Genomic DNA, 27,267 nt, shown 5'->3' with positions numbered 1-27,267 from the left:
GCAGAGCTTCATCTGTATCTCTGTGAGTTCAAGGCCACACCGGGAACAGAGCCAGGTGTGATGGCACATGCCTTTAATCCCAGCACTAGTTAACCATAGAGCTCTGGAGGTCTGGGCAGACAGACCGGAAGTGACAGAGCTGGGCAGAAAGAGGAAGTGATGAAGCTGGATGAAGAAAGGAAGTAAGATGGCAGGGCACAGAAAGGCATATAGGTGTGAATATACAGGAAGTAGCTCTCTCTTGGGCTGAGGATTTCCTAGTGGTAAGAACATGGCTGGCTTCTTTCTACTTCTCTGACCTTTCAGCTTTCACCCCAATATCTGACTCCGGGTTTTTTATTAATAAGATCGTTTAACAATTTGTGTTACAGTAGTGAGCTGCCTAACATGGAATTGAGCTAGGAATTGAGCTTGGGTCCTCTGCAAAAGCAGTACATTCTCTTGACCACTGAGCCATCTCTCCAGCACCTCCTTTACACTGTTCTGACATTTCAATCACGAAACACTAGCTACAGAAACATCAATTAAAATTTCAAAACGATGAGGCTATGCGTCTCTGAAATCTAATCAGGACTGACTTCTCCTCTTCCTTGAGACAGGCTCTCAATTTGTAGACCAGGCTGACTTTGAACTCGGAGACTGCCTGCTTCTGCCTCTGGAGTGCTGGGATCAAAGGCATGCACCAACACGTGTGGCTCTAGAAGTCATTTATCATGAAGACAAGGGAGATCCCCTTAATTCCTCTTTTGCTAGATGCTTTTAACTTTGTGAAGGAGAGGGTGCTGACTTTTCAGCCCGTGCCTCTCCAGCAGATAGACATATTTCTTCTCTCTTTAATATCTTAATGCACTGAATTAGAGTAACAGATACCTTTATATTGAATTGTCTTCCCATTTCTGGAATAAACCCATAATGTATTATTCTTTTAATCCATCACTAGATTCAATTTAATCTAGAGTTATGAAGGCATTTTCCCATCTATATTCCTAAGGAGAGTCCACCAATCACTTTTTTCTCATTGATCACTTTGGGTATCAGGTTTATGCAGGCTCATAAAGGAGAAAGATGGGGCCCACTGTCTTGAGAGCACAGGACAAATGGAGCCTCTGAGACCACAGGACAATACATGGAACTCATGGAGTCTCTGGTCCTCTTTAATCATTTAGCCCCAAGCGCCCCCAGGAAACCTTGCCCTGTCCTTCCTTCTCCATAGTTTCTTTTGTCTACATTGCCCTCAGAAGTGATACAGTTCCTCCAGATTTTCAGATTTATTGTTACAGTTTCACACGACTGATGTATCTTTTAAAAATATCCCTATATCTATAATTGTTTCCCCTACATGTCTAACATATAAGTATTATTTTATTTCATATGAGGCCAGAAGAGGGTGTTAGATCCCCTGGAGCTGGGGTTACAGACAGTTGTGAGCTGCCATGTAGGTGCTGGGAACTGAATGTTGATCCCATCTCCTCTGGAAGAGCAGCCAGCTCTGAACAGCTGAGCCATTGCTCCATTTTGTATGTGTGTGTTGTGTTTCTCCTAACAAACAACTTTTAAGTTTTATTTTTTAATTTTTGGAGAATTGCTATAGTAACTCTCAAATTGGATAATTGATAATAAGACTCTTTTGAAAAAGATGTAGGCAAAGGGCCAGGAAAATCCAAAAGGCTAATGAAAAGAGGTTGTACCACTCACTTTTCTATTACTATAACAAAATACCTAGGTAATTCATCTTAAAAGAGGAAAGGTTTATTTTGTCCTACATTTCGGAGGTTTCAGTCTATGATCAAGTTAGTCCTAATAGGGTGGGGCAGGAAGCTCATGGAAGGAGCAAGTTGGTGTCACCTCATGTGGCCAGGAAACACACACACACACACACACAGAGAGAGAGAGAGAGAGAGAGAGAGAGAGAGAGAGAGAGAGAAAGAGAGAGAGAGAGAGAGAACCTGCAGTTCCTTCTTGAAGCGACCTAACACCTCCCGTTAGGCTGCACCTCTTGAAGGCCCTGCCACCCCCAATAGTGCCAAGCTGAGGCTCAAGCCTTTAATCCAGGAGCCTCTGGGACATTCCCAGAATGGACTTTACCAGGAGCATTACCACTAACAGGTAAAAATGAGAGAGGAAGAGCAGTGGCCAGAATCTGGAAGCGGATTCAGCAAAGACGTCTCTCCATGAAGTCTCCAATCTGATGAGGAGATGCCAGCAGATGCCAGATGTCCACCAGGAGGAAGCCATATTGCAGCCTGACCCTTCTCTCCCTCTGCTGGTTTTACTTTGGCTAAACTCAGCTGCAGGTTTTGGACAGAACTCCAAGACCTCAGTGTCCTGAAACTTAGACTACAGTAGGAAAGGGGGAATTGAGTAGAGGCTGGATCTGCATTGCCTCAGTCAAGGAGTTGAGGGAGCTACAATTCCCCACAGTAATGCCATCTTTTTTTTTTTTTTTTTTGGTTTTTCGAGACAGGGTTTCTCTGTGTAGCTTTGTGCCTTTCCTGGAACTCACTTGGTAGTCCAGGCTGGCCTCGAACTCACAGAGATCCGCCTGGCTTTGCCTCCCGAGATAATGCCATCTTAAATAGAGCGAGCCATGAGATTATGACCAGCACCATTCGAGCACTGTTCAGCTGCCACGAACATCTAGATAGATGCCAGTCGGATGCCGTTACCAACAGAGCAGACCTGGACTTCTCAGCCTCTGCTTTATTCAGTTACATGCTTTCAGTTCCCCATGATTAATGGCTGTAATTGTCCTAATTTCATCAGATTGTACTTCCATTTTTAGAAAGTAGTGATTTCCTGGTAAACGTAGCTCTCTCCAGCAGCCAAGCACCACTATAGTACCCAGGCTCATTCCCTGTTTATTCTGATGCACTCTAGGCCCTGGTGAGAAAGTCTCAGCCGATCAAGTGGCTCAGATTTATAGCTAATATTTGGCCAGAAAAGATCACCAAGGTCCTAAGGAAGACGTAACAGGAGCGCTCAGTGGGGAAGAGAACCTGCTGTACAAACACGAGGACCTGAGTTCAAATCCCTAGGACCACATTAAAATCCTGGCGTGGTCACATGCTCCTGTAACCCAGCACCGTGGGAGGTGGAGACGAGAATCCGCAGGGCCTTACGGCTAGCAGCCTCACTCCGGGGTCAGTGAGAAACCCTGTCTCATGGGAATAAGGTGGAGAGTGATTGAACTGGACACCCAACATCCTTCTATGGCCTTCAAATGCACACACACACACACACACACACACACACACACACACCCTGAAGCCTAGGAAGTGGGATTTTGAACTATTCACAGAATGCAATCATACTTTGACATCCGTTGCAATCGATGTCTCCCGTGGAATCCGTGGTCCGGGCTTGGTGAGATGACTTGTTCTTTTGTTTAGAGCACCTGGGGTCTCAGCTGGACGACTTCAAAGTTGTAGTGTCTGGAGGCTTGTTCAATCACATGCTGGCAGACACTGTTCTTAGGGAAGGGCTGAAGTGGGTCTGTTGTTTAGAACATCTACGTGTGGCTTTCCCGTACAGCATGGACTTTCTCAGGTAATCATTTGGCTCCAAGGATGACGAGAAGGAGACCCATGCTTATAAAGGCACGAGAGTCTCAGCATCACCCTTGCCACCATCTGTTGACTGTGACAGCTGCAGAGTCTGGTCAGGGAAGGGGGCAACAAAAATCCTATATTTTTTGGAGACACGGTCTCATGTGTCCCAGCTAGTCTTGAACCTTGTAGCCAAGAATGAGCTAGAATGCTGAGACTCCTGATTCTACCCCAAGTGCTAGAATTCCATGTCTGTCCCACCAGGCCAGGCATATGCAGTGTTGGGGAGCAAACCAAGACTTTGTATATACAGGCACTCTGTCAGCTGAGCTACATCCCAAGGCAAGATCCCGCTCTACGATGGACAAGCATCTTTGTCATACTACAAAGAACACTGCTGACAGACACGTATGGGTGCAGACATCTTTGAAAAATATGACAGAATTATAACTAATGTGTCTTAAGAGGCTATCCAGTGGCCCTGGCTAATGACCACAATAGGTTATGAAGCAAAAAAATAAATAAAATTACAAAACAGTACTTACGAGCCAGGCATGGTAATTATGCCATAATCCCAGCACTCCAGAGGCTGGGGTAGGTGGTGTTTTGTGAGTTTGAGGCCAGCTGATCTACATAGCAAGTTCCAGACCAGCAAGGGCTACATAATGAGACCTTTTTCACAAAAAAACTACAGCAGAAAACCAAACCCAGAAAAACAAAACAAACAATTCCCCCAAGAAAACACTAAAAACAAAACCAGTGTGCACAGTACAACCCCAAGTTGAAGGATTAATACTTGTCTCTAGCAGTGAGGTAATAGGGACTGAAGAACCAGCCTGCCTCTATTTTAGGCTTAAAAGCGATTTTATAGTAAAAACAAACTAGGTTCATTCCTGTTTGTGATTGAGCCTCTGGGCTCTGCCCCACCTGTAACCTTGACTACAAATGGTTTTGTTTCAGGAATGGCAATCGTGTCTCTGTTTCAAAAGTTATTATAATCATCTTGCAACCCTACCTTTGTTTCAAAAGGTTACATGACCCCTGTGACTACCTTGTCATGGCCACCTGTTATGACTACCTTGTTTTGAGCACCTGTAACCCCGACTATTTCCCTCCATTTGAAACCCCCAACCCTGTGCTCTATAAAAGCCTTGTTTTCTTCACATCCAGTGCTGACCACTTGAATTCCGCTCTAGGGGAAGATAGCCCATGTGCATGAATTAAAAAGCTTGCCTTAATTAATTGCATGCTTTAATTAATTTGGCCATGATGATTTGGGTCGGTGGTCTTCTCCTCCCGTCTTTGGGATTAACAGAAACTCTCTGTATAGGTCCTCCTTGCCACAGTAACTGTGTTAATTTTGTAATTAGATAATAAAAATAAAAGAAAATAGAAAATACTGAGGAAATGTTATCTCTCCTCACTCCCTACCCCGTTTGTTTGTTTACAGAGACTAGGTTTGGCTCTGTAGCCCAAGATAAGCTTGAACTCACAATCCTCCTGTCTCACGTCCCTAAGCATTGGGTTACAGGCATGCAGCACCATGCCCAGCCTGGAATAAATGTTATCTTTTCACAGAAAAGAGCACGTTTACTGAAGGGTGTCAAGTACCTCCCGCCTGTGCCAAAGGTCACCCTCACAGTGAACAGTCTACCCTCTCCTTCACTTGTGGAGCTTTGGGGGTGGGAACTGTGAATGAACACTGATCAACACATGGGTTTTATCTGTCTTCATAGTGTTTTAAATTGATTTCAAAAATAGAAAAGCCAGTTTTAGAGTTGTGGGACTTGAACCTCTCTAAATCGGAAGATCTAGAAACATTGGCCTTATCTTGCATTTAGGCAACCTTCCCATAGTGACAGCTGTACCCAGAGGGCACACAGCCTCTCTAGGACCTTTAGGCCTCACTTGGTTCTGACCTGTATGTACTCCATATCTATAATGGAGGTTAATTATCCTGCCACTTGTTGGCTTTGGCCTCCAGCTATTTGAGATGACATCCTTGTGTCTAATAAGGTGAACTTGTGAATGTCATTATCACTAAGGTTTAGATTAGACATGTCTTCATGTGGGTTCCTCCTAAAGTACATAATGAGTCTAGGATTTGGGTGCAAGTAGTCATGGGAAAAGCCGTACCCCAATCCTTTTATAGGAAGGGCAAAGTGAGTCAGAGAAGGTTAGTGGGAGACAAAGAGTGAATTACTAAAAGGAAGCAGTGAGCACTGATCTGGGCATCATGTAAGAGACAAAGAAAAAGCAGGTGTTGAGGAAGCTAAGCTGTCTGTCCACCAGCTGCTTGGAGCATCGTCTCCCTGACATTTCCAGTCACTCCCACCATGTTCCTACAGTCAGAGGAAGGCCTTGGAGGCGCAGGAGGCCGAGAGTGTCATACAGCTGCCAGGTGCACAACAGGAGGGCTCCAGCAGTATCTGCAGAAAGCTGTGTTCATCCCTCTCCCCGACAGCACCTGGCACAAGTTGACACTTTGTGAAGGGTTGGAAGCAGTCTAGTTTCTCATGTTCATCCTGGTGACTTTCCATGGGAAATGAGATGAGTTAAATGAGTCATTGCATAATCCTAATTTGTTCAAATCTCTCTGTGAATCACCGACAGCATGCATCCTGTGCCTGCAGGCAGGCTGTGGCTTCTCCAGGGAAAGCTTTGTTGCTTTCTGAGCAAAGCTGCAGCTTGAATAGTCAGGACAATCTTCCTCATGCTGGTGATGCTCCTGGGTGTTTCCTACAAGATTCTGTTGGAAAGGGGGGGTGGAGGGTGGGAAGGCGGGTTGCTGTGGCACTGATTTCCAGCAGCACGTGGCCACAAGGACAGAGCATCAGTGAAGTAAAGTTTAATTAAAGACGAAGCTCCAGGGGGTGTCTCTGTGTTCTTAGTGTAAACAAGAATCTGGGAGAGCAACCCAAGGACCAGTGCCAAGGTCAGACCTTCTTCTTGGGCGTATGTGTAATGGGCTGGTTCTTCTCTTGGGCCCTTGGGTGGGTGCCTTGTTTATTTTGCTTTGAAACAGGGTCTCATTGTGTAGCTCTGGCTGTCCTGGACTCTCTACATAGACCAGGCTGCTCTCAAACTTATGTGGAGAGTCACCTGCCTCTTCCTCCCAAGTGCTGGGATTATTTTCCATTTTAAGACAGGGTTTCATGAAGCCCAGGCTGGCCTCCAACTTACCATGTAGTAGAAGATGGCTCTGTGCTTCTGATCTTCTTGTCTACATGCCCCACCACCTGAGTGCTAGGATTACAAGTCACCATGCCCAGTTTCTGTGACACTGGGGATTGAACCTCATCCATGCTAGAGAAGCACTCTACCAGCCCGTCTACACCCTCAACCTTCTTAGGCAGTTTTATGGAACACCTTTCTCTCTTGCAAAAAGAAATTCTATGTTGAGAAATATGATAGCAGGTATAAAAACAGCTGCCATGGATGGACTAGGGTGGCCGGTATAGACTGGCTTTCTGGTTTCTTCTTAAATAGGACACTATGATATGCTGGGCCTTTCAAGTAGCAATTTTTGACAGGCCCAGTGGGAAAGATGGCAGTCCTGATTTTCACAGGTGGCTTCCCCACTGCAGATGTGGACATGGAAGAGAGGGCTCAATTCCTTTAGTATCTGACGCTAAATGGAACACAATTCTCAAGATTTGGACCTCTGTGACCAGTTCGTCTAGAGCAGAATCAGACTGGTGAGACTGGAAGTCTGGGTGTGGCGAGGAGTGGAAGCCAAAGTCCTCCTGACAAAAGATTTCTCCTCCTCTCCCCACCTCCTCTCCCTGTAAGACCTCAGTGAGAACTCCGTGGGGCTAAGCACGTTAGTTAGTGCATGCCTTTAATTCCAGCACTCTGGAGGCAGTGTCATGTGGACCCCTATGAATTCAAGGCCAACCTAGTCTACATAGTGAGTTCCAGGCCAGCCAGAGCTACAGAGTGAAGCCTTGTCTCAAAATAAAATAAATTCTTTGGAAGGCTATTTGTTCAGGAGAACTAACTGTTAGTTACTTTTCTTATCTCTGAGACCAAATACATGGCAAGAAGTAACTCAAGGGAGAGTGGGTTTATAAGGATACAATTTTTCATGATAGGGAACACATGGCAAGGAGCAGCTTTGTTGAAGCAGGGACATGTGTTAACTGCTTGCCCACATCTCAGAGGACCAGAGAACAGAGATGAGATAGGAAGTAGGCTATAAATCTCAAGGCCCACCCGGCAGCAACCCACTTCCACCAAGGCCCTATCTCCCATTGGTTCCCCAACCATCCAATACAGCTGAGGAAGAAATATTCGAATGAGCCTGTGGAGGACATTTTACAAAGCAAGGACAATCTCTTCCCAGTCACCTTGATCCTATAATCAATGAATTTGTACCCTATCCCCACACACCTCACCCCTATTTACTAAATAATAATAATAATAATAATAATAATAATAATAATAATAATAATTGAAGCATAGAGGACTACTTAATGCTTTTGTTTGTATCCCTGTGTTTGTGTAGATGGAACTCAGGGCCTTGTATATGCCAGATTAGCATTCTACCAATGAGCTACAGTCCCAGTATTATTGACAGAGGCTGATAAGCTGGATTTAAAAAAAAAAAACAATGCCAAGCTGACTTATTTTCTGTTTATAGAGGAGTCACTTGAAGACCAGAAAAGCCACATTGGCTCATTTAAGGCAAATTGTGAGGTTGACCAGTTGTCTTTTTCCCTATCTCTACACAAGGAGATTGACTAGTGGTTCAATTTGGGAGCTCACAATTTTTCAGTAGTATTGATAAAGATTGTCTTCCTTTCCTTTATTTTTTTCTTTTATACAATCTTATTCTCTATGCAGAGTAACCAAAGTAGAACACACTATGTAGTCCAGGCTGGCCAAGGATTCACAGCAATCCTCCAGCTCCAATCTCCCGAGTGTGGTGATTATAGGTATAAGCCACTACACCTGCTTCTGATGATTTCTCATAGCTGCGTGTAGACAGCTCTGTGGCCTGTCTGTCGTTTCTGTCCTCCTTGGAGCCTTGTGCAGACGGCTGCAGTGCCTGCTAATTGCTTGATTATCTCCCCATTTCCTGGCCAAAATCTCCGAGAGCAAGGACATTGCCCATTGCTAGGGAATTGCCTGATATTTATAATCTAGATCTAAAGACCTTTCGAAAAGGGATGTAAATGAGCCAAGTGGTAGTAGCACATGCCTTTAATCCCAGCACTTGGGAGGCACAGGCAGGCAGATCTCTGAGTTTGAGGCTAGCCTGGTCTACGGAGTGAGTTCCAGGACAGCCGGGGTTACAGAGAGAGAAACCCTGTCAAACAACAGTAAAACAACAAAAACAACAACAATAACAGGATGTAAATGAAAGAAAAGGTGCAATACTGGGTTCCAAAATTACAGGGATTTGAAAAGGAAACACCCTGAAGGTTTAACTATGTTTTTGTGTGAGGGTGAGTCACCCTTTGCTGGACTCTAAGAGTAAGTTTTGCAGCTGTTGTTTGTGGCCCTGGAAATTGAATTGGAGCTTTATGCTTTAAGGCAGGAGCTCTACCATTTAGCTACAGCCCCACCACTTTAAAAATCATTTCTGAGTACAGAATTTACTCTGTAGCCTGGGAAATCTCTGAACTCATGATCTTCTTGCTTCAGCCTCCCAGGTATCGAAGATTACTACCAAGCCTGGATACTAGTAAGTTCTTGTTTGACTGGTTGGGGTGGAGAGATAGCCTGGTGCAGTACAAACCTGGCAGTTAAAGGGTAGTGCATTGGCGTGCCCCTCTTCCTCTCTCATAAAGGCATACCCAGCCTTCTCATGGTGGAGTCAGACACCTTAAGAACCCAGTCACCTCCATCCAGAAGCTAGACCGCTGAGAAGGAAGCTTCCCTTTAGCCTGGGGCTAAGCACCTGTCTCTCTGAGTTCTGAAAGGGGCTGGTGTAGGACCAAGATGGAGAATGATGGAGGGCAATATGGCACGCCACTTATTCCTTATTCTAATGTATATATCATCATGTATGAACACATAATTCTATATATTTGGCTATTCTAATTGGCTTTTGAGAATAGGGAGACGAACTTGGCTTCATGGAGTATACAATGTGCCTCCAAGTTTGGTAACACCAATACAGCCTGAATCAACTTTGGTAAGTTTATAGTGGGAATAAGTTGTTTTTTCCTCTGTGCTTCCTGGGTATGAGCACATGAGATGCAGAGCCATCCTGCCTCTGTTTATACTCAAAACAGAGCCAAGTGTTTCTTGTAAGATGAAGCCACCCAGGGCAACACACAACTGCAAGCCACAGTCTCACACACTAGGGAGTGACTCAGAGCAGGCCAGGCCAGTCCTGAGTTGGGGCTCTATCTGTGGTCTTGTCTCCCCCACGTCCTGACTGCTCCGTTTTTCAGCCCTGTTGAGGTATGTCATTTTATTTTATGTGCATTGGTGTGAGGGTGTTGGGTCCTTGGGGTTGGATTTACAGACAACTGTGAGATGCCATGTGGGTGCTGGGAATCAAACCAGGGTCCTCTGGAAGAGTAGCCAGTGACTTAACCACTGAGCCATCTCTCCAGGCCTGGACTTCCTTTTCAAAGAATTTCGCTGTGCAGTTCAAGCATTCTAATGAGGTACATGCACATGAGGGTGTTTGTGGTTAGGAAAGCTGTGCCCCATGCCCTCTACCAGGTGTGTCTTAATGTTTTTCCTGTAACTGTGTTAAAATACCCAGACAAGGGGTCTGGAGAGGTGGCTCAGTGGTTAAGAGCACTGGCTGCTCTTCCAGAGGACCTGTTCAGTTCCCAGTAACCACATGGTAGCTCACAGCTGTCTCTAACTCCACTTCCAGGGGATCCAGCACCTTCACACAGACATGATTGTGGACAAAACACAAATGCACATAAAATAAAATTAAATTAAAAAAAAATACCCAGATAAAAGCAACTTAGAGGAGAATGTGTTTATCTGGCTCCTAATTCCAGGTTAGAGACTGTCAGCTGTGGAGTTAGTTATCAGAGCAGCTAATCATAGCACATCCACAGTTGAGAGCAGACAGCTCGTGCTCAGATGGCCTAGTCCCAGAGCTCAGGAGATGGTGCCTCTCACATTAGGCAGGTCTTCGCACCGCAACCACGGCACTCAAGCTAATTCTTTTCTCTAAGACCAATGCAAACAGGAGCCGATCAATAGGAGAAACGTAAGCACTGCTCATAAACAGGCCAATAGCGCCACCTGTCAACCACTTGTAAGTATTACATCTCCTTTTCTTTTTTTTAAACCAAAGTGTAAAACAGAACCAACCGTGGTTCTGTGGCTCCATCAGGTAAAGGTGTTGTTCCTGACACACTTGAAACCAGTATGAGCAGAAAGTAAAAAGGAAACGCTATCTTCAGGGTGGTCGGTAAGTATATGGTGTCTCAAGTACAGTTTTGAATTGAGTTTTCCCACAAGCTATGAAGATTAGATGATGATACAAGCAGACATGGCCACAGGCCAACTCGATCTAGACAAGCCCTCCTTGAGATTCCCATTATGGCTTATTCTAGAGCATGTCAAATCAACAATGAGTGCCAACCATTACAGGTGCCATCCCGTCTACCCCCTCTTTCCTCCTAGAGAATTACCCCAACTAAGGAGTCCTCTTAGTGAGCTTCGGAAGAACAGGTCATCTGCAAACAGAAAGCAGGCAAATGCTGCTTTGAGGAGTGTCTCTAGAGATGGACTCTAGTGGCTCTTATGGCACAGGAGCTCAGGGAAGCCGGGGCTTCTCCCCCACTCCGGGGTGCTTCTGGAATAGGTGTCCAGGAGGTAGATGTACTCTGGGAATATCAGAATGTTTTTCAGAGCAAAGGCTTTAATTTTGTTCTTGAGTACATGGAGCATCTGAGAATGTATGGAGCATTATTATAACCTGTCCACAGCTCTGTCTCCTGGGTCTTCTAAGGCCAATGCAAATGAAAGAATGTTAATACAGGAGATGCAAGGGTTGACCATCAATGGGCCAATACCATCACCTATTGGCCCCATGAGGTATTACCTCTCTCTCTCTCTCTCTCTCTCTCTCTCTCTCTCCCTGTAGTGGTTCAAACAGGCAAAGGTGTTCCTGATACACTTGATACCAATAGGAACAGAGAAGCGGGAAAGGAATGCTCTCTCTTCAGGGCAATCAGTAAACAAATGATGACACAAGCACGATTTTTGAATTGAGTTTTTCATAGCTCTGAGGATGAACCCGCTTGGAGAGGGCGTTGGGAAGAGTGCATATGTCCGGTGGAGTTGAGAGTGGACCACAGAGCCCACAGCCAGTGGAGAACACTTTATTTATCAGACATCAAAAAAGAGCACTAAGTGAATGGTAATAGAAGCATGATGTGTCAAAATTCATGGCAGCTGGGCAGGATGAGGTACACCTGTAAAGCCAGCACGTGGGAAGCTGAGGCAGGAGGATCATAAGTTCAAGGCCAGCCTTGCTATGGGGCAAGCCCTGTCTTAAAATTAGCTAGCAAAGGCCAGGTGTTGGTGGCGCACGCCTTTAATCCCAGCACTTGGGAGTCAGAGGGAGGCAAATCTCTGTGAATTCAAGGCTAGCCTGGTCTACAGAGTTCCAAGACAACCAAGGCTAAACAGAAAAACCAAAAAACAAACAAACACCACAAAAAACAAAGCAAACAATAAAAACAAGCTAACAAAAGAAGCTGTGGGGGCTGCACCTGGGACACTGTATCTCTAAATGCTTACCGTGTAAGGGAAGGGAAGCCTGAGAAATTACAAAAACAATGGAGCGAAGAGATGGGGAAAATACCTAGAAGGGCAAAGAGAGGTAAGAATATAATAGGGAGGGTTAAAAAAGCCAAGCTGGAAGTGGTGGCACACGCCTTTGATCCCAGCACTCCAGAGAGGCCAGTGGATCTCTGTGAGTTCAAGACCAGCGTGGTCTACATGGTGAGTTCCAGGATAGCCAGGGCACATAATAAGACCTTGTCTCAAAAAAAATAGATTTTTTAAAAAGACAAAGAAATTGGCATTTTGAAAAGATTGAAAATTGATAGATCTTTGGAAACAAGAGTCAATAAGAAGAAAAACACCTGAGCATGGTGGCTGGTGCCTGTAAGCTGACACAGAAGCCCAAGAGTCAGGATCCAAGGCCAGCCTGGGCTGAGTAGTAAAACTCTTTAAAAGCAGCAACAGTGAAAAAACACACAGAAAAGAATAAAGAACAAGGAGCCCCCGAGCTCAAGCTGCCCGCTGCCCGCTGCCCTGCTACATCTGTGTTGAATGCATCCCAGGGACCCAAGGCCTAGTGAAGAGAAACAACTGAATCCCCTCATTGGCCCTAGCTCCCAAGCTTTCCTCTGATTTCCATATACGTCTCCAGCCCACACTTTCTCCATTGATAACCTTAAAAGCTAATTTAAGCCAAATGCTGAAGGTGACCAATCACCAATCGGCAAAATCCATACAGAGTACATTGAGGCATGTGACGGTATGGAAACATCACCTCCCCCCATCAATACTTGTCACCAGGTGGAAGGTCTCCCTGAGTTCCCATCTCCCTGAGGAATTCAGCATTCAGTCCAGCTAGAAGTTCATTTCCAGAGGAAGACTGGAGCAGCTGACCTATGTTAGCAGCCAATTGCCTCAGTGTGGTAGTCTTTTTAATTCTTTTTAGACTTTTTTTGTTGTGTTTTGTTTCTTTGAGACAGGGTTTCTCTGTGTAGCTTTGTGCCTTTCCTGGTTTTAGACTTAATTTATGTGTGTATTTTGTCTGCATTTATGTAAGTGCACCACGTACATGCCTGATGCACTCAGAGGCCAGAAGAGGACATCCAATCCTCTCCTCAGGGGGCATTTTGATCATGAGCCACAACTGCCAAGATGCAGCTGCAGTTCCCTTGGTCGCCTCGTCTAACTCTCGTCCTGGGTTCACACTGAGTCTCTCAAGGTGCCATCATCATTGTTTATGGATGAGGAAACGCAGAAGTGGGAGGCGACCTGCTACCCTACATAGCTGGAATCCACTGTAGCAGGAATTTAGCAGGACTGAGCAGGGCCGGAAGCCTCTCCTGGCTGGAGAACCAGCTGTGCCACGGAGGAAAGCATCTCGTCATTGACTTTCTGACACAGGCAGTGTTGGTGTCATGAGGACTTTTGGCAAATGGCCTGGATCCTGCCTTGGCTTGCTGCAGGGCCAGTTACTTAAAAAAGATGATTTTCCTCACTGCAAAGTAATTGCATCAGAAGTCTAAAGAATAGTAGTATTAGTGGCATGTGACAGTGGTGTGAAATTGATTTCTGTCCCATACATGAATCTTCGTTAAAACAGTCCTGCTCTGCTGTCTTTCATGGCTGAGCTAAGCACACAGCCTTGGAACTTCAGATATTTACTGTTCATAGTTATGGGGAAAGTAGCTACCCAATGCCACCAAATAACTTAAATCTTGAGAACTTTTTCAAGAAAGACAGGCAAAAATATTTTCAAATAACTTGTTTGTCTAGTTTTGTTCCTTCCCCTTCCCAGGGGAAGCTAAGCATTGTGAGACACCACACACACACACACACACACACACACACACACACACACACACACACACACACACAAGGCTGGGGGAGAGCCACTGAAGTAGCACAGACAAAGGCAAGATGTTAAGACACGGTGGCCAGAGCACAGGGGGAGGAGGAAGAGCAGGAGAGGTAAAACCCACAAGCAGAAGTACTAAGCCTCGATTCCGTGAGACTCAAGTAGGGGTATAAGAAAAAGGAGTCAACAATGATTCAGGTTTGAGTCCCCAGGTGGCACAATGCATCTACTTATGAGAGGCAGACTGGAAGGCAGAGTCACTCAGTCATGCTAGTTTTCTGGTTTTGATTTTTGTGTGTATTTGTTCATTTGTGGGTTGTGCATCCGTGTGGAGGCCAGAGGTTGACTGGAGGCATCTTCCTTGATTGCCCCTCATCTTATATACTTTGAGGCAGGGTCTCTCCCTTAAACACAGAGCTTGCAGGTCTAGGTAGCCAGTTTGCTCCAGGGATCTTCCGTCTCTGCCTCCTGAGTGTTGGAATTACAGGTGGGCCAACACTCCTTACCGGCATCTACATGGGTGTGAAGGACTTGAATCTGGTCCTAATGTTTGTGTAGCAAGTATTTCACCCATTTAGCCATCTCTGCAGCTCAGTCATGCTAATTTTGAAGTTTCTGTGACATCCAAATGAATGTCCTGTGGATGGCATCAATATGGAAAGTGAGATCAAGCAAAGCTTGCTTTTCTTATGTTTGAAAGGATGTCCCTGTCCTGTATGATGGAACCACCAGATAGGGAAATTGATAACTCAGAGGGGATGCCTGGAGAGCGGGAGATGGTACCCAGGGCATAAATGGGGTCTTGTGTTGGTGGGAATGGAAGCCGTGTAGCCTAGTCTCGGATCAGCATATGACTACCTGTCCTCGGGGCAAGGAACTTGTGGAAAGGGACTCTCACTTGGCAAGGACCAGTAGTTCACGGGACAGCGTAGGGATTTACAAAATTCATGCAGCTTGCAGGCTCTTTTCTTTCTCATTTTTGGTGATTCTTCAGGTGGTTTTTAGGTTACTTTGTCAGTCACACATACAATAGCTGTAATTTTCCCTGGAAATTCTGCTCTTTTTTGAATATTTTCCCCTAAGTTTCAGCAGGGGACTGATGTTTCTCAAATCTCTTCTCTGGAATTACTAACTACAACTCTTAATCCTGGGAACTTTTTCTGACTCAATAGAGATAGTTAAGTACATATGAGCAAACAACACTTGGAACATTAACCGTGTCTCACAGTTCTGGAAAGGAGAGTAGGGCATGCACATACAGAACAGGGGAAAAGCCTCAGGTATAAACATAGTGCCAACTGTTGAGAGTAAGTTCCCTGCACACTGAGTGTAGCACGAATTGTTAGAAGGTCTTATTAATAAAAACAATCCCGGAGCCAGGTACTGGGGTGAACGCTGAAAGATCAGAGAAACAGAGCCAGCCACAGCCAATCTCGCCTCACCAATTCCTCAGCTGATCTCGTTTCCTCAGACTGGAAGTCTCTGTGTCCTCATCAGAATGGATTTCAGCTGAACTGAAAAGCCTAAAAGTTTAACAGACTCTATTTTCTGGTTTTCACGCCTTACATACCTTTCTGCTTCCTGCCATCACTTCCTGGGATTAAAGGCGTATGTCACCATGCCTGGCTGTTTCCAGTGTGGCCTTGAACTCACAGAGATCCGGATGGATCTCTGCCTCTGGAATGCTAGGATTAAAGGTGTGAGTGCCACCATTTTCTGGCCTCTATGTCTATCTAGTGGCTGTTCTGTCCTCTGACCCCAGTTAAGTTTATTAAGGTGCACAATATATTGGGGGACACACTATCACCACACACTGAGCATATAGAGTCAATGATAGGACCTAATATGATCCAATGGGGAAAATGCAATGTAAAATGCGGAATGGAGAGATCCAGCTTTACCATATGCAGGAGTTTATACTGGTGGAAGTACAGTACAGTGGAATGGGAAGAGTGCCTTATCACAGTCTGCCTTTTACAGAGAGACTGAGACATGGGACCCTCTTGTAGAAAAGGGAACTGTATAAACACATATCTTGCAGACATGGAAAGAACTGTTTGGGTTTAAGTATTGTTGTCCTTAAAGCACTGTACCCATGTCTATTACTTTTAAACTTTGTAACCACAAGTCCCTACCAGCTGAGACAGTGTGCAGAGAAAGGATGTGTCTGGCTTGGTATTTAGTTAAGCCTGCAAAAATGTTGAACTCTATGTCTAGAATAAGGTTATGTAGTGTAGAGACTCACAGAGGTTTCCTAGTAAGAACTTATTTATTCAGGGTCCAAGAATCCGAGCTTGCTTTACCCAGCAGGGCTGAATATGGGGATGATTTGACCACGGGTGTGGTTGCCAGGTGTTTGGAAGGGTCTACACTTGGCTGTGTGGTGTGCTTTGATCTAGCAAGGGGGAGGTCTTTGCCCCACCCCTTGGCATTGTTATAAAAAGTCCCCTTGAAGAGGCAGAAGGGGCCGTTGGGTATTGACCCAGGTCCTCCCGAAGCTATCCTGTGGTTTCTGTCTTTCTTCTCTTCACTATCTTTCTATCTAATATTTTCTTGTCCATCTTTCCTCCTCATAGGAACCCTGGAAAAAGTAGGAACTAGCCTCCCACAATGTAGGGAGTGGGAAAGTATTTGGGGAAGCATAAAGGGGAACAATGGGGCTTTCAGAATGATGATGTATAATTAAAGCTGTTGATGTAACCCTGGTGAGGAAAACTGTTTACGTATAAAGACAGCCTGAGCTATTTGGGGCCACTTCATGGTCAGAAGTTTTCCTTGTGCCGATGCCCCTTCCCCATCTCAGGACCTGAACCTGAGCCGAGGCTGGACCCCAGCAGTTATTTCCCATAAGCAGGGCGAAGAGCACACACAGCATCGTCTGGAGTGGATCTGAGCGGGAAAGGAGGTTTAAGTATCTCAGCAGGATGACGGTCTCTGAGGCACAGCAGAGGACAGCCGCTGAAGGGAGGCAGCAAGCAGAGCTTGTCTCCGTTGCCTTTAGCTCATCCAGACAATATTAAATAGTGAGGTAGGACAGGGTCGACAGGGTCTTGTGTATGCCAGGCTGGCTTTGAACTCACTAAGGAGCAGAGGATAACCTTGAACGTCTGGTCTTCCCGCCTTCTCCTGAATGCTGGGATTACAGGTGTATGCCACCATACCCAGTTTATGTGGTATTGAGAATCAAACCAGGGCTCTGTGCATGCTAGGTACGAATACCGAGGGTGGAATGAGGGTCAGGGGAGAATAAATGTCTGCAAGGGTGTGACTGTGGATCTCTGCTGGCCATGACATGTGTGAATGGTGGGGGCTGACGCTAGCGGGCAAGATAGCCGGTGAATGCTGAAATCTAATCAGCCTCTTTCCTTCCAGTGAGGGTCAGTGCCTGATGAAACTATCGATGCCCCAAGGGTGTGTTGTTAAGGTCACTACATCATTAAAGTAACACTTCTCGAGATTCTCCAGGGGCACTCTGGAATCGGTGTCACCTAGTGATGTCACTGGCTCCAGTGAATCCAACAGTGTCATTTCCAGAAGAGGAAGAGCCTGATTTGCACTGGGTTTCCAGATGAGTCTTCCTCTGTGTTCACATACATATACATCCTTAACGTGTGTGTGTGTGTGTGTGTGTGTGTGTGTGTGTGTGTGTATCATTTACTTATTGGGGGTGTGTGCAGAGGTCAGAGGACAATTTGGAGGACGATGCTATTCTATCATGTGGGTTCCAGGGACTGAACTCAGATTGTCAAGCTCAGCAGCAAGAGCCATCTTTCTGGTACCTGATTTGTGTTAAATGGAAGGTAACATGTATTATGAACAGCCTTTTGGATTTAAGGGAATCCTGTCACTTTCCCAGACAAATCCTTCAGGTAACACCTTTGGTGGGTGTGCTCAGACAGCCAAGACACATTAACCTGTGTTGGCCTGTAGCTAGAGTTTTCCTGCCTGGCCCATGGTCAGGACAAATCTCTTTCACCCGCCAGTCCTGCAGTCACTCAGACCCAACCAAGTAAACACAGAGACTTATATTGCATACAAACTGTATGGCCGCAGCAGGCTTCTTTCTAACTGTTCTTGTATCTTAAATCAACCCATTTCTATTAGTCTATAAGTTGCCACATGGCAGTGGCTGGCAGCATCTCTCTGCCTCAGCCTTCCACAGAATTCTCCTCTCTCCTTGTCCTACCTATACTGCCTGCCTGGCTACTGGCCAATCAGTGTTTTATTTATTAATCAATCAGAGCAACACATTTAACTTACAGAACATCCCACAGCATTGACCTAACAGGTTTGAATGGGGAGCGCTGTTCAGGATGTAAAACCTCAGGCTTAAGTTGAGGAACGCTATGTCAGGTGGAGAATGTCCAGGCTGTACCTACTTACTACTGACAACTCAGAAGCCTCAGTTTGTTTTTTTTTTTCTGGCTTACTCAGTCACTAGAGGACATAAACAAATGTCTCTGTTGATAAAGAATTAACTTCCTAATAGCATGTGTGGTGGCTATGTACATTCCCAGGGTAAGGCTGTGTAAACATTGTATCGTTTCTTGAAACCACAGCACACAGCAAGCTAAAATTGCTTTTTATGGACTGTAAACAAGGACTGGCTGAGATCAGTGTGTGTAACAACCCACATGGCAGACAACGGAGTTCTGGTTTCATGCATCTGCCAGGAGCCAGTTTTCTAGGTGCCCACAAGAGGGTGCTGACGGCTCACCTACTTGCCTTAAGCCGCCTCTTGAAGTACCCAACCTTTCCTTTTTAACACTCTTGGTCAGCTTGGGTTGCTAGGGACTCCAATAGCACATTGTTCTTCCTGATGTAAGCTCCCCCAGCTTCTAACAAGTGAATGGCACAAACTCGTTCAGACTGGGTGCTGGTGACCAGGGATGGAGGGCCTTTTTCTGACTTCAAGGGATACTGTCTCCTTCCAGGTAAGTCCCCCGTAACACTGGTCATAGCTAGCATGGACTACGAATCTTATCTCCACTCCCTAGACTACATGTCTTGCCCAGAGGGCTTCAAGGGTGGCTTTCAGGCGAGAATGTGTAACAGCAAACTGGAGGTAAAAGCCAACTTTCTTCTAGGACGCTGAAAACCTGGAGACCCTTCGAATTCTTTCTAGGTTAAACCAGGCTGCCCCGAACAGTCTGTGAGCATTTAGACACTCCGAGAACTTTGACCTTTTGTACCTCTCTGGAATTGCTTGCTGTCCGAGACAGGGTCTCCAGTAGCCCAGGCTGGTCTTTGACTCTTGATCCTATTTCTACCTCTCAAGTGCTGGAATTACAGGCATATGCCACCACACCCAGATCTGATTGCTTCTTGCATGGAGTTTGTAGGCTACTCACTATTTTGAGATGAAGACAAGGAGACTCAGGCTCATGCTGTTGGTGGCCAAGAGCAGAGCTATGTGCCACAGCAATCAGCCCCCGAATCACAGGAGTGTACTCCACCATCTTTGATCCTCATAGCATGTCATCTAGCACACCCTCTCACGCGCAGCCTTTGCCCCACCCCGTGCGTCCATTACCGTCAATGCTGGACAAGCAGGGCCCACCAGCCAGACCACACTTTCAATGTCCTGCCACTGAAGCTGCCCTTCACTTCCTAGGATGCCGTGTGGTATCTCGCTTGGTGAACAGATGTGTTGAGGGCGATCTAATGAGCTCGAAGTCTCCTGGGCTGTAAGCACATACTCATTCCTGCAGCCTGTGGCCAGTTGGTGACACAGAAGCTGCACCCCCAGTGTCTCAGATTCTGGGGAGCTGCCATCATGGCTGGGATGAGCTGTTCCTTCTCCGTGATGGACACCTCCCCCTCTCATGAGAACAGCTTGCCACTAGAGTCCCTTAGTAGGTAGGGCAGGCTGCTCCCTAGGGACCTATCTGCTCTAGACCGGGCCTCAACCTAAGCTCTCCTTTCATAATCGTTTTGCTAAGGTCTCTGTCACGCCCTTACTACTCTGTTTTGCTCCCTGAAGTACGAACCACCAGAGAGAATGCAGCTCACAGTCTTCCAACAGGACTGGGATGGGGAACCCTCACTTTGTCTCTCACGTACAGGGCTCTGTCTGTCCTGTCTGTCTCTCACGTACAGGGCTGTCTGTCCTGTGTCCTGTCTCTGTCCTGTCTGTCTCTCACGTACAGGGCTCTGTCTGTCCTGTCTGTCTCTCACGTACAGGGCTGTCTGTCCCGTCTGTCTCTCACGTACAGGGCTGTCTGTCCTGTCTCTTGTTTCTCACGTACAGGGCTGTCTGTCCTGTCTCTGTCTCTCACGTACAGGGCTGTCTCTCCTGTGTCCTGTCTGTTTCTCACGTACAGGGCTCTGTCTGTCCTGTCTCTCACGTACAGGGCTCTGTCTGTCCTGTCTCTCACGTACAGGGCTCTGTCTGTCCTGTCTGTCTCTCACGTACAGGGCTGTCTGTCCTGTCTCTCACGTACAGGGCTCTGTCTGTCCTGTCTCTCACGTACAGGGCTCTGTCTGTCCTGTCTGTCTCTCACGTACAGGGCTGTCTGTCCTGTCTCTGTCTCTCACGTACAGGGCTGTCTGTCCTGTCTCTGTCTCTCACGTACAGGGCTCTGTCTGTCCTGTCTGTCTCTCACGTACAGGGCTGTCTGTCCTGTGTCCTGTCTCTGTTTCTCACGTACAGGGCTGTCTGTCCTGTCTGTCTCTCACGTACAGGGCTGTCTGTCCCGTCTCTTAGCTGAGGCCCGGCTCTGGCTGTTTGGATAAGATTGCTCTCACCACCTTTCTGTGACTGGTTTCTGTAAACCTGCAGACACTATGCAAGAGACAAGTGAGGAGGGCACACAGCCAGTCCTTGTTCCAACAGCCTGCTGCTCTCAGGTGACAGAACAGTAGGTGTCCTTTTCTTCCCACCTCCAAGGCCTGCTGTGTCTTAATACAAGCCAATCTTCTAGGCGCTGGCTCAGCAAACATACGCACACAGGACTCTGCTGCAAGCTGAGCTTCTGCTTTAGTCTTCAGCCACAGGGAGCCACAGGGAGCACTGGACAAGTGAGGTAGAGACGCTGTGGGACAGGGTTCCTCTGTGCAGCCCTAGCTGGCCTCAAACTCAGAGATCCACTCTGCCTCCCAAATGCTGGGATTAAAGGTGTGTGCCACCACTGCCTTCGGGACAATTCTTAAAATGGTGGAAAAAGCTGGGCATGGTGGCGCACACCTTTAACCCCAGCCACTCAGGAGGCAGAGGCAGGAGGATCTGAGTTTGGGGCCAGCAGCTCTACATACCAAATTCCAGACATCAAGGTTTCAAAATCAACAAGACAACCAAAAAGGCTGGAAAAATCTCCCAAACCTCCTGACGTGTCCAAGTGTATTCATTTCAAGGGTGCAGAACTGGTCTTACATACTGGTACAGTCTTTCTAGGGCAAGCCTACGACTTAGCCCTCACAAGAAGAGGAGCGCAAGGCTGGCCAGGTGCAGGGCGCTGACACCAAGACATTGCCACCCCACCACATGAAGCAGGGCACACTACAAATGCTTTTGCTTTGGCTCAATGGTTTCCTGGCATATTTTTCTGTCCAGCAGATCATTGTTTGACAAGACACCAGGGATACAGGATAAAGAGCGTAGACACCTCACGATCATTGCCTACTATCACCTGATACAGTCACCCCAGCTCCAGCTTCCTTGGGTAAAGAGCACACCCCTGCTGCAGAGCAGAAGCATGGCTGCCATGTGGGAGGCCCCAGCTGGCACTCAACTCAGCCACTGTCCAGCACTCTAGGAGTACTAACCTGAAGCCCAGTGCCCTCCACCCTGAAGACTGCGGCAGCACCACCCACACCTACAAGGCAGTGCCGGTGACTGATGCAATTTTGAGACAGACGCCTCCGAGGGATGACAATCACCGTGGCAGCTGCAACAGAACTCTCTCAACCTGTTGACGTTCTGAAGCTGATCAACTCCTGATGGCCACTAGAGGTTTCAGGAAAGAGTGACAGTTCATGTTCCTCCTTCTCAGCAATGAAAACACAAAAGTGCATTACTGGCTTAGATCTGGGAGCACGAATGCTCACAAAAGTACTCAGACTCTCTTTTTATTGTTAAGCTGCAACATACACGGTTTAATACAACAATAACAACAAAAAACATGTAATAATCAAGTGAAAATAAACTGAACAATAAACACTCAAAACCAAACCTTTTCCATTGGAAACATGTTAGGACGAACTGGGGCTCCGTTCCCATCTCACCGCAATTTTCTTATGGCTCAGGAGCCTACATACCCCGTGTTTTCTGCAGCCATGCAGGTGTGAGTGGAAGTCTGAATGATTAAATAAATGCAAAGTCCATCGTTTACTGTAGAGAATCATCTTCCCCGAGGCAGCCAAACTAGGTTGAGAGAACAAAACCATTTAAGAAACTCGCCACATGTTTGGGTTCATCTTAGAATCCGTGAACCTTCAGCTGCTCTTCCTTGACGATGCCAACCTGTAAAGTAAAACTATGCTCATCAGAATCACGACAGCAACCGGCAGCTGGCACCCCCCCCCCCCCCCACCCACACACACACACTTGCACACCTGTGCTGTTTCTACGGCAGTCTCCAGGCCACCCAGCCATAGAGTGAGTTCTAGAGGCCTTACCATCTTCAGTCGATATTGACCCTCATCACCTCCATCACTTCATTTACTTCAGCCATGTGGTTTTTACTAAGTAGGAAAGGATTCCTGTCTCTTTAAAGATGTTCTTAGAAGCAATCTCAAGGTCACACAGAGAACCCAGCCACTCACCTCCAAAAGAAACTGGCAAATGTTCTTTCTTTGGTCACCTTGAAGCTGAATAACCTCTCCGTACTCAGGATGTTCAATCACAGTACCATTACAGGCAAATTTCTACAACAAAGTCAAATGCAGAGGTTTTAATTACAACAAATGTAACTACTCCATTCGGCTTGACTACAGTAAGGAGCAGTATCCTCTAGAACTCCCAGCCCTCCAGAACTAAGTGACTTTGTAAATGAAGGAAATTATATCAGGGGAAGAGACAGCAAAAACTAATGGTTCACATTTCGGTTTGAAAGCCAGGTAAACCTCAGTTTGAGATGGAGAACAAAACAGCTTCCCTGCGCCTGCACACTGGTATCCATCTACCCGCTCCCGACCTCATCACCTTTTTGAAGGCTTTCACAAGTTTCTTTTTGTCATAATCGTCTGCAATGCCCTGCACAGTGGTCAGCGTCTTCCTGCCGTTGCGCTGCTGGATTCTTATATGAATGTAGTCCTCAGTCCCTGCCGGGAGTAAGTCGTCACCCTTAGTTGCATCAGCAAAGGGGTCTGCAGAGGGACAGGAAAAAATCCACAGCAGAAAAAAAATTAGGAAGTACTATCTGGGAATGTGGTCCACTATAGGTCTAGAGAGACTGCGGCCATGGTTCCCGGGTTCCTGCTTCAAGTTTTCCAAGGGAGAAAAGCCTAAGCAGGCTGTGTGTGCCAATATTCAGCTTAAAAATAGAGAATACCATTGTTGAAGCCATCCTCTAATGAGACAAAAGACGTTTACGAAAACCTGATTTCATATAGCTACCACAAGAAGGTGCGTCATCTCCAAGGTGACATCCTGACAACAGAAACATTCTATACCACCCACCCCAATCAGTTAACTAGTAACCGAGCCTTGCAAAATAAAATAAACATATATGTGCGATCTCAAGAGGTGTAATTTACAAACGGCTGCAAGCAGAGATAACAGGACTACTTCCATGTCAAATCAGAGGGGCCTGTATCTACGTATCTTATCAGATGCCTCCGAGGGCTGCTCAAAACCAGCTGAGGCCAGCTCCGCCCCCAGCTCCTGCCAGTTGTCCGTCCCTCAGGCACCCCACCCCCAACCCCCGAGCTCCAGGTCTGGCCCTTACCTTCCTTGCTGACTGAAGCTGCAGATCCCCTAGACCTTGAGCATCCCTAGTCTTCCAGCAAGGACTGAGCTAACAGCACCGCCCCCCCCCCCACTTGTGAGTCCTCTGAGAGTCACGGGTCCCCCAGTCGCCTGAAAGCTGTCAAGTTCCCCCAGCTTCTGAGCCCCACCCCTCCAGTCTCCTTGCAAAGCCCTGGCCAGCCCCGAGGCCCTAAGCGAGTCCCTAGAGTCCAAGGTTCCCTGCCCGTGTCAGAATCCCGGCAAGCCCCTACCTAGCCCTTGTCTCTGCAACCCTGCAGTATTCTAGCCCCCTTCTAAGTCTCTGAAGGCCCCGGCCTCCCTGCCACGTCAAGTCCTCTCTGCGGCCCTAGCATGTCCCCAACCTTCCTGTGAGTCCCCGAGGCCCACGTCCTCCGGCCAGTGCCAAGTTCCCCGAGCCCCGGCCTCCCGTGGGTAGCAGACCCAGACAAGGCCGGGTCTGAGGCCGGGAGGGAGCGGTCCCCGCGGCCAGGGTCTCTGGGAGCCCCCGTCGCCATCTTCTGGGCGCCGAGACAAAGCCCAGCGGGACGCGGGCGGCGGCCGGTGACTGGACCTTACCGAAAGATTGGAGGTTCTGGATAGTGGACATGCGACACTAGTGTGAGGCCGGTGAGGGGATAAAATTCCTGCGGGGCCCGCCCGGATCACCGTGTCAGGAGGCTGCAGCGGCGAGAAACGGAAATCAATGAAGCGGCGGAAGCCCGGTGCGCAGGAAGACGCAGAGGCGGCGGCGGCAGCGGCGGCAGCGGCGGCAGCGGCGGCGAGGCGCGAGCAGGGAGGCGGCGCTGCGGATTCTCGCACAAAATGGCCGGCGCCGCGTATTTAGCTACGCGCGCCGCCGCCACGTGACCGCGCGCGCCGCCCGCCCCGGAGCGCTGAGCCCACTGCGGGCAGCCGCGGTCCGTCCCACCCGAGGCGCCGGGTGGAGCGACTTCCGGATGCAACGGCGAGGAACGCTCCCCCGGGGGTCTCGACTTGCGACTCGCGGGGACCGCTCCTCCGTTCCTCTACCAACCTCCCGTTGCCCTCCGTCACCTCTTCCCGCCATGGTTGACGGACGGCGCCTCTCACTAAGACCCCCGAGTTTCTCTTGCGAAACATTTGTGGGTGCCACCTGGGAATCTGCAGTTCTCACAAGCCCCAAGTGATTCGGATGCTGCCATCTGGACCAAACTTGATCTCGTCTGTCCCTGGTGTCACGACCTGGCCTCTAGCAGAGTCAGGTGTGCGTGGAATGAACACGCTACAAAACCCGCCTGACCTCTCCTCGGTGGTGCCTCCTAAGGTCCAAGGCAGGTTCTGAGCAGGGTAGGTGCCTGGTATCTGATAGGTGAAGGTGAGCGCAGCAGATAAAGTAACTAAAGAGGAACCATGCAGAAACATCAGCGGACAGTAGGGAGCCGGCTCATCTATGCATTACCTAGGCAGGCTTTCTAGACTAAAGAAATAGACTAAAATTTAGGATTATTAATCTGTCTGTGAGCCAGGCCTATCGACTTCGTGTTGGAATAATTTTGGGAACCTGATATAAGACATTAGAAGCCATAAATTGGTAACATAGTATGTGACCGTTTAGCAAGCTACTCAATAAGATGTAGCAGTAGGTCTAATCACTAATATAATTCTTTTTTTTAAAAGAGAGATTTTTTTTATGTGGTTTAGTGTGTGTAGTGCCCACAGAGGCCAGAAGAGGGCGTCGTATCCCCTGGAACTGGAATTAGAGATGGTTATGAATCACCATGTGGGTCCTAGAAACTGAACCTCTAGGTCCTGTGCAAGAGCAGCAAGTGCTCTTAACTTCTGGGCAGTCTTTCCAGCCCCATTACTATAATTTAAGAAAGGCAATAAATATCTTAAGTGTACTGTGAATATTTTGGTGACTTCTACTGGTACAAAGTGGCAGCTTCTAATACTTCTATGCACGGTTGCCTATTTCCACTAGGGAAGGAAGTGCTACATTTTGCTTAAAGGGTAGTAAAAAATGCACATATGACCACCCCCTACCACCACCACCACCACCACCACCACCACCACCACCACCACCACCACCACCACCACCACCACCACCACCACCACCACCACCACACCACCACCACCACCACCACCACCACTACCACACCACCACCACCACCACCACCACCACCACCACCACCACCACCACCACCACCACCACACATCAGTCAAATTTTAGGAACACTACTTCAGTTTTATTCTTATACCAGGATCTTAAAAACCCCAGGTTAAGAATTTCTGAATTAATAGTCTTTACCACCGTCTACCTTCATGTGGGTCCTGGGATTGGAACTCAAATTTTCAGGCATGTCCAGCAAGCCTGAGCCATCTTACCAGCTCTTGAGTAATTTTTAATAATATATTATTTTAATTTATATTTAATTATATATTTATATATAAATAATATATACATTATTTATATAATATCTAATAATATAAATATATAAATTAAATATAAATATATATTTAATATATAATTTTAATAATATATATATTTGCCCCAATATAGTAACACTCTAATTTCTTAGTAACTTAAAGTAGCCTACTAAGTAGTCCCTATAAGAAGTACAGAATACACAAAATGTATGTTTCCTTTTTTCTTACTAGATATATATTACCACTCTGTATTACATGTTTCTCAGATGGAGCCAAGGGTGGATGGGCCAGAGAAGAAAAAGTAACACAGAAAAGCTTTTAAAATTCCTTGAAATCTGGAGCTGGAGAGATGGTGCAGACTTGCTGTTTTTTCAGAGGACTGCAGTTTGGTTTCCAGCACCCACAAGGGAGAGCTCTCAACTGCCTGTAACTCTAGTTTCAGGGGGTCTGATGCCCTCTTAGGGACTCTGTGGGCACTTGCACTCACATGCTTACACACACACACACACACACACACACACACACACACACACACGCAGGCTTACACACACACTCACATGCTTACACACACACACACATACACACACAATCTTCCCAGTTTTACTGTCATTATACTTGTTAGTAGACTGTATCCCTCCATTTACAAGTAAGGCTTGTATCAGAAATATCCAGGAGCTACAAAACTTTTAGCCAAGCAAATATATAAAGACAGGTTAAAGATTCTTCTGACCTTGGTCTTCACATAGCTTACATATATCCTTTGTGTATCTTACATGTAGCTTAAATCCCATCTCCATGAGACAATGCTGTTTGAGATTCAGAGAATCTCAAGGTTTTAT

At 46.9% G+C, this 27,267-nt stretch overlaps 1 protein-coding gene across 1 annotated transcript; it reads right to left on the bottom strand.

Annotated features, from left to right (window-relative positions):
* Positions 1–22,135: 22,135 nt before the first annotated feature.
* On the bottom strand, positions 22,136–24,845 carry Eif1b (eukaryotic translation initiation factor 1B). Its single transcript, XM_052724462.1, has 4 exons — positions 24,599–24,845; positions 23,258–23,421; positions 22,879–22,980; positions 22,136–22,576 (listed from the first exon to the last, which is right to left on the bottom strand). The coding sequence occupies exons 1-4, from the start codon at positions 24,627–24,629 to the stop codon at positions 22,532–22,534; spliced, it is 342 nt and encodes a 113-aa protein (XP_052580422.1). The 5' UTR covers positions 24,630–24,845; the 3' UTR covers positions 22,136–22,531.
* Positions 24,846–27,267: the final 2,422 nt, after the last annotated feature.

The sequence above is a fragment of the Peromyscus californicus genome, unplaced genomic scaffold (assembly GCF_007827085.1).
Source record: "Peromyscus californicus insignis strain IS unplaced genomic scaffold, ASM782708v3 Scaffold_11__1_contigs__length_118956290, whole genome shotgun sequence".
Taxonomy (NCBI): domain Eukaryota; kingdom Metazoa; phylum Chordata; class Mammalia; order Rodentia; family Cricetidae; genus Peromyscus; species Peromyscus californicus.
Note: the sequence above shows the minus strand (reverse complement) of the source record. Positions and strands in the feature narration are given on the sequence as shown.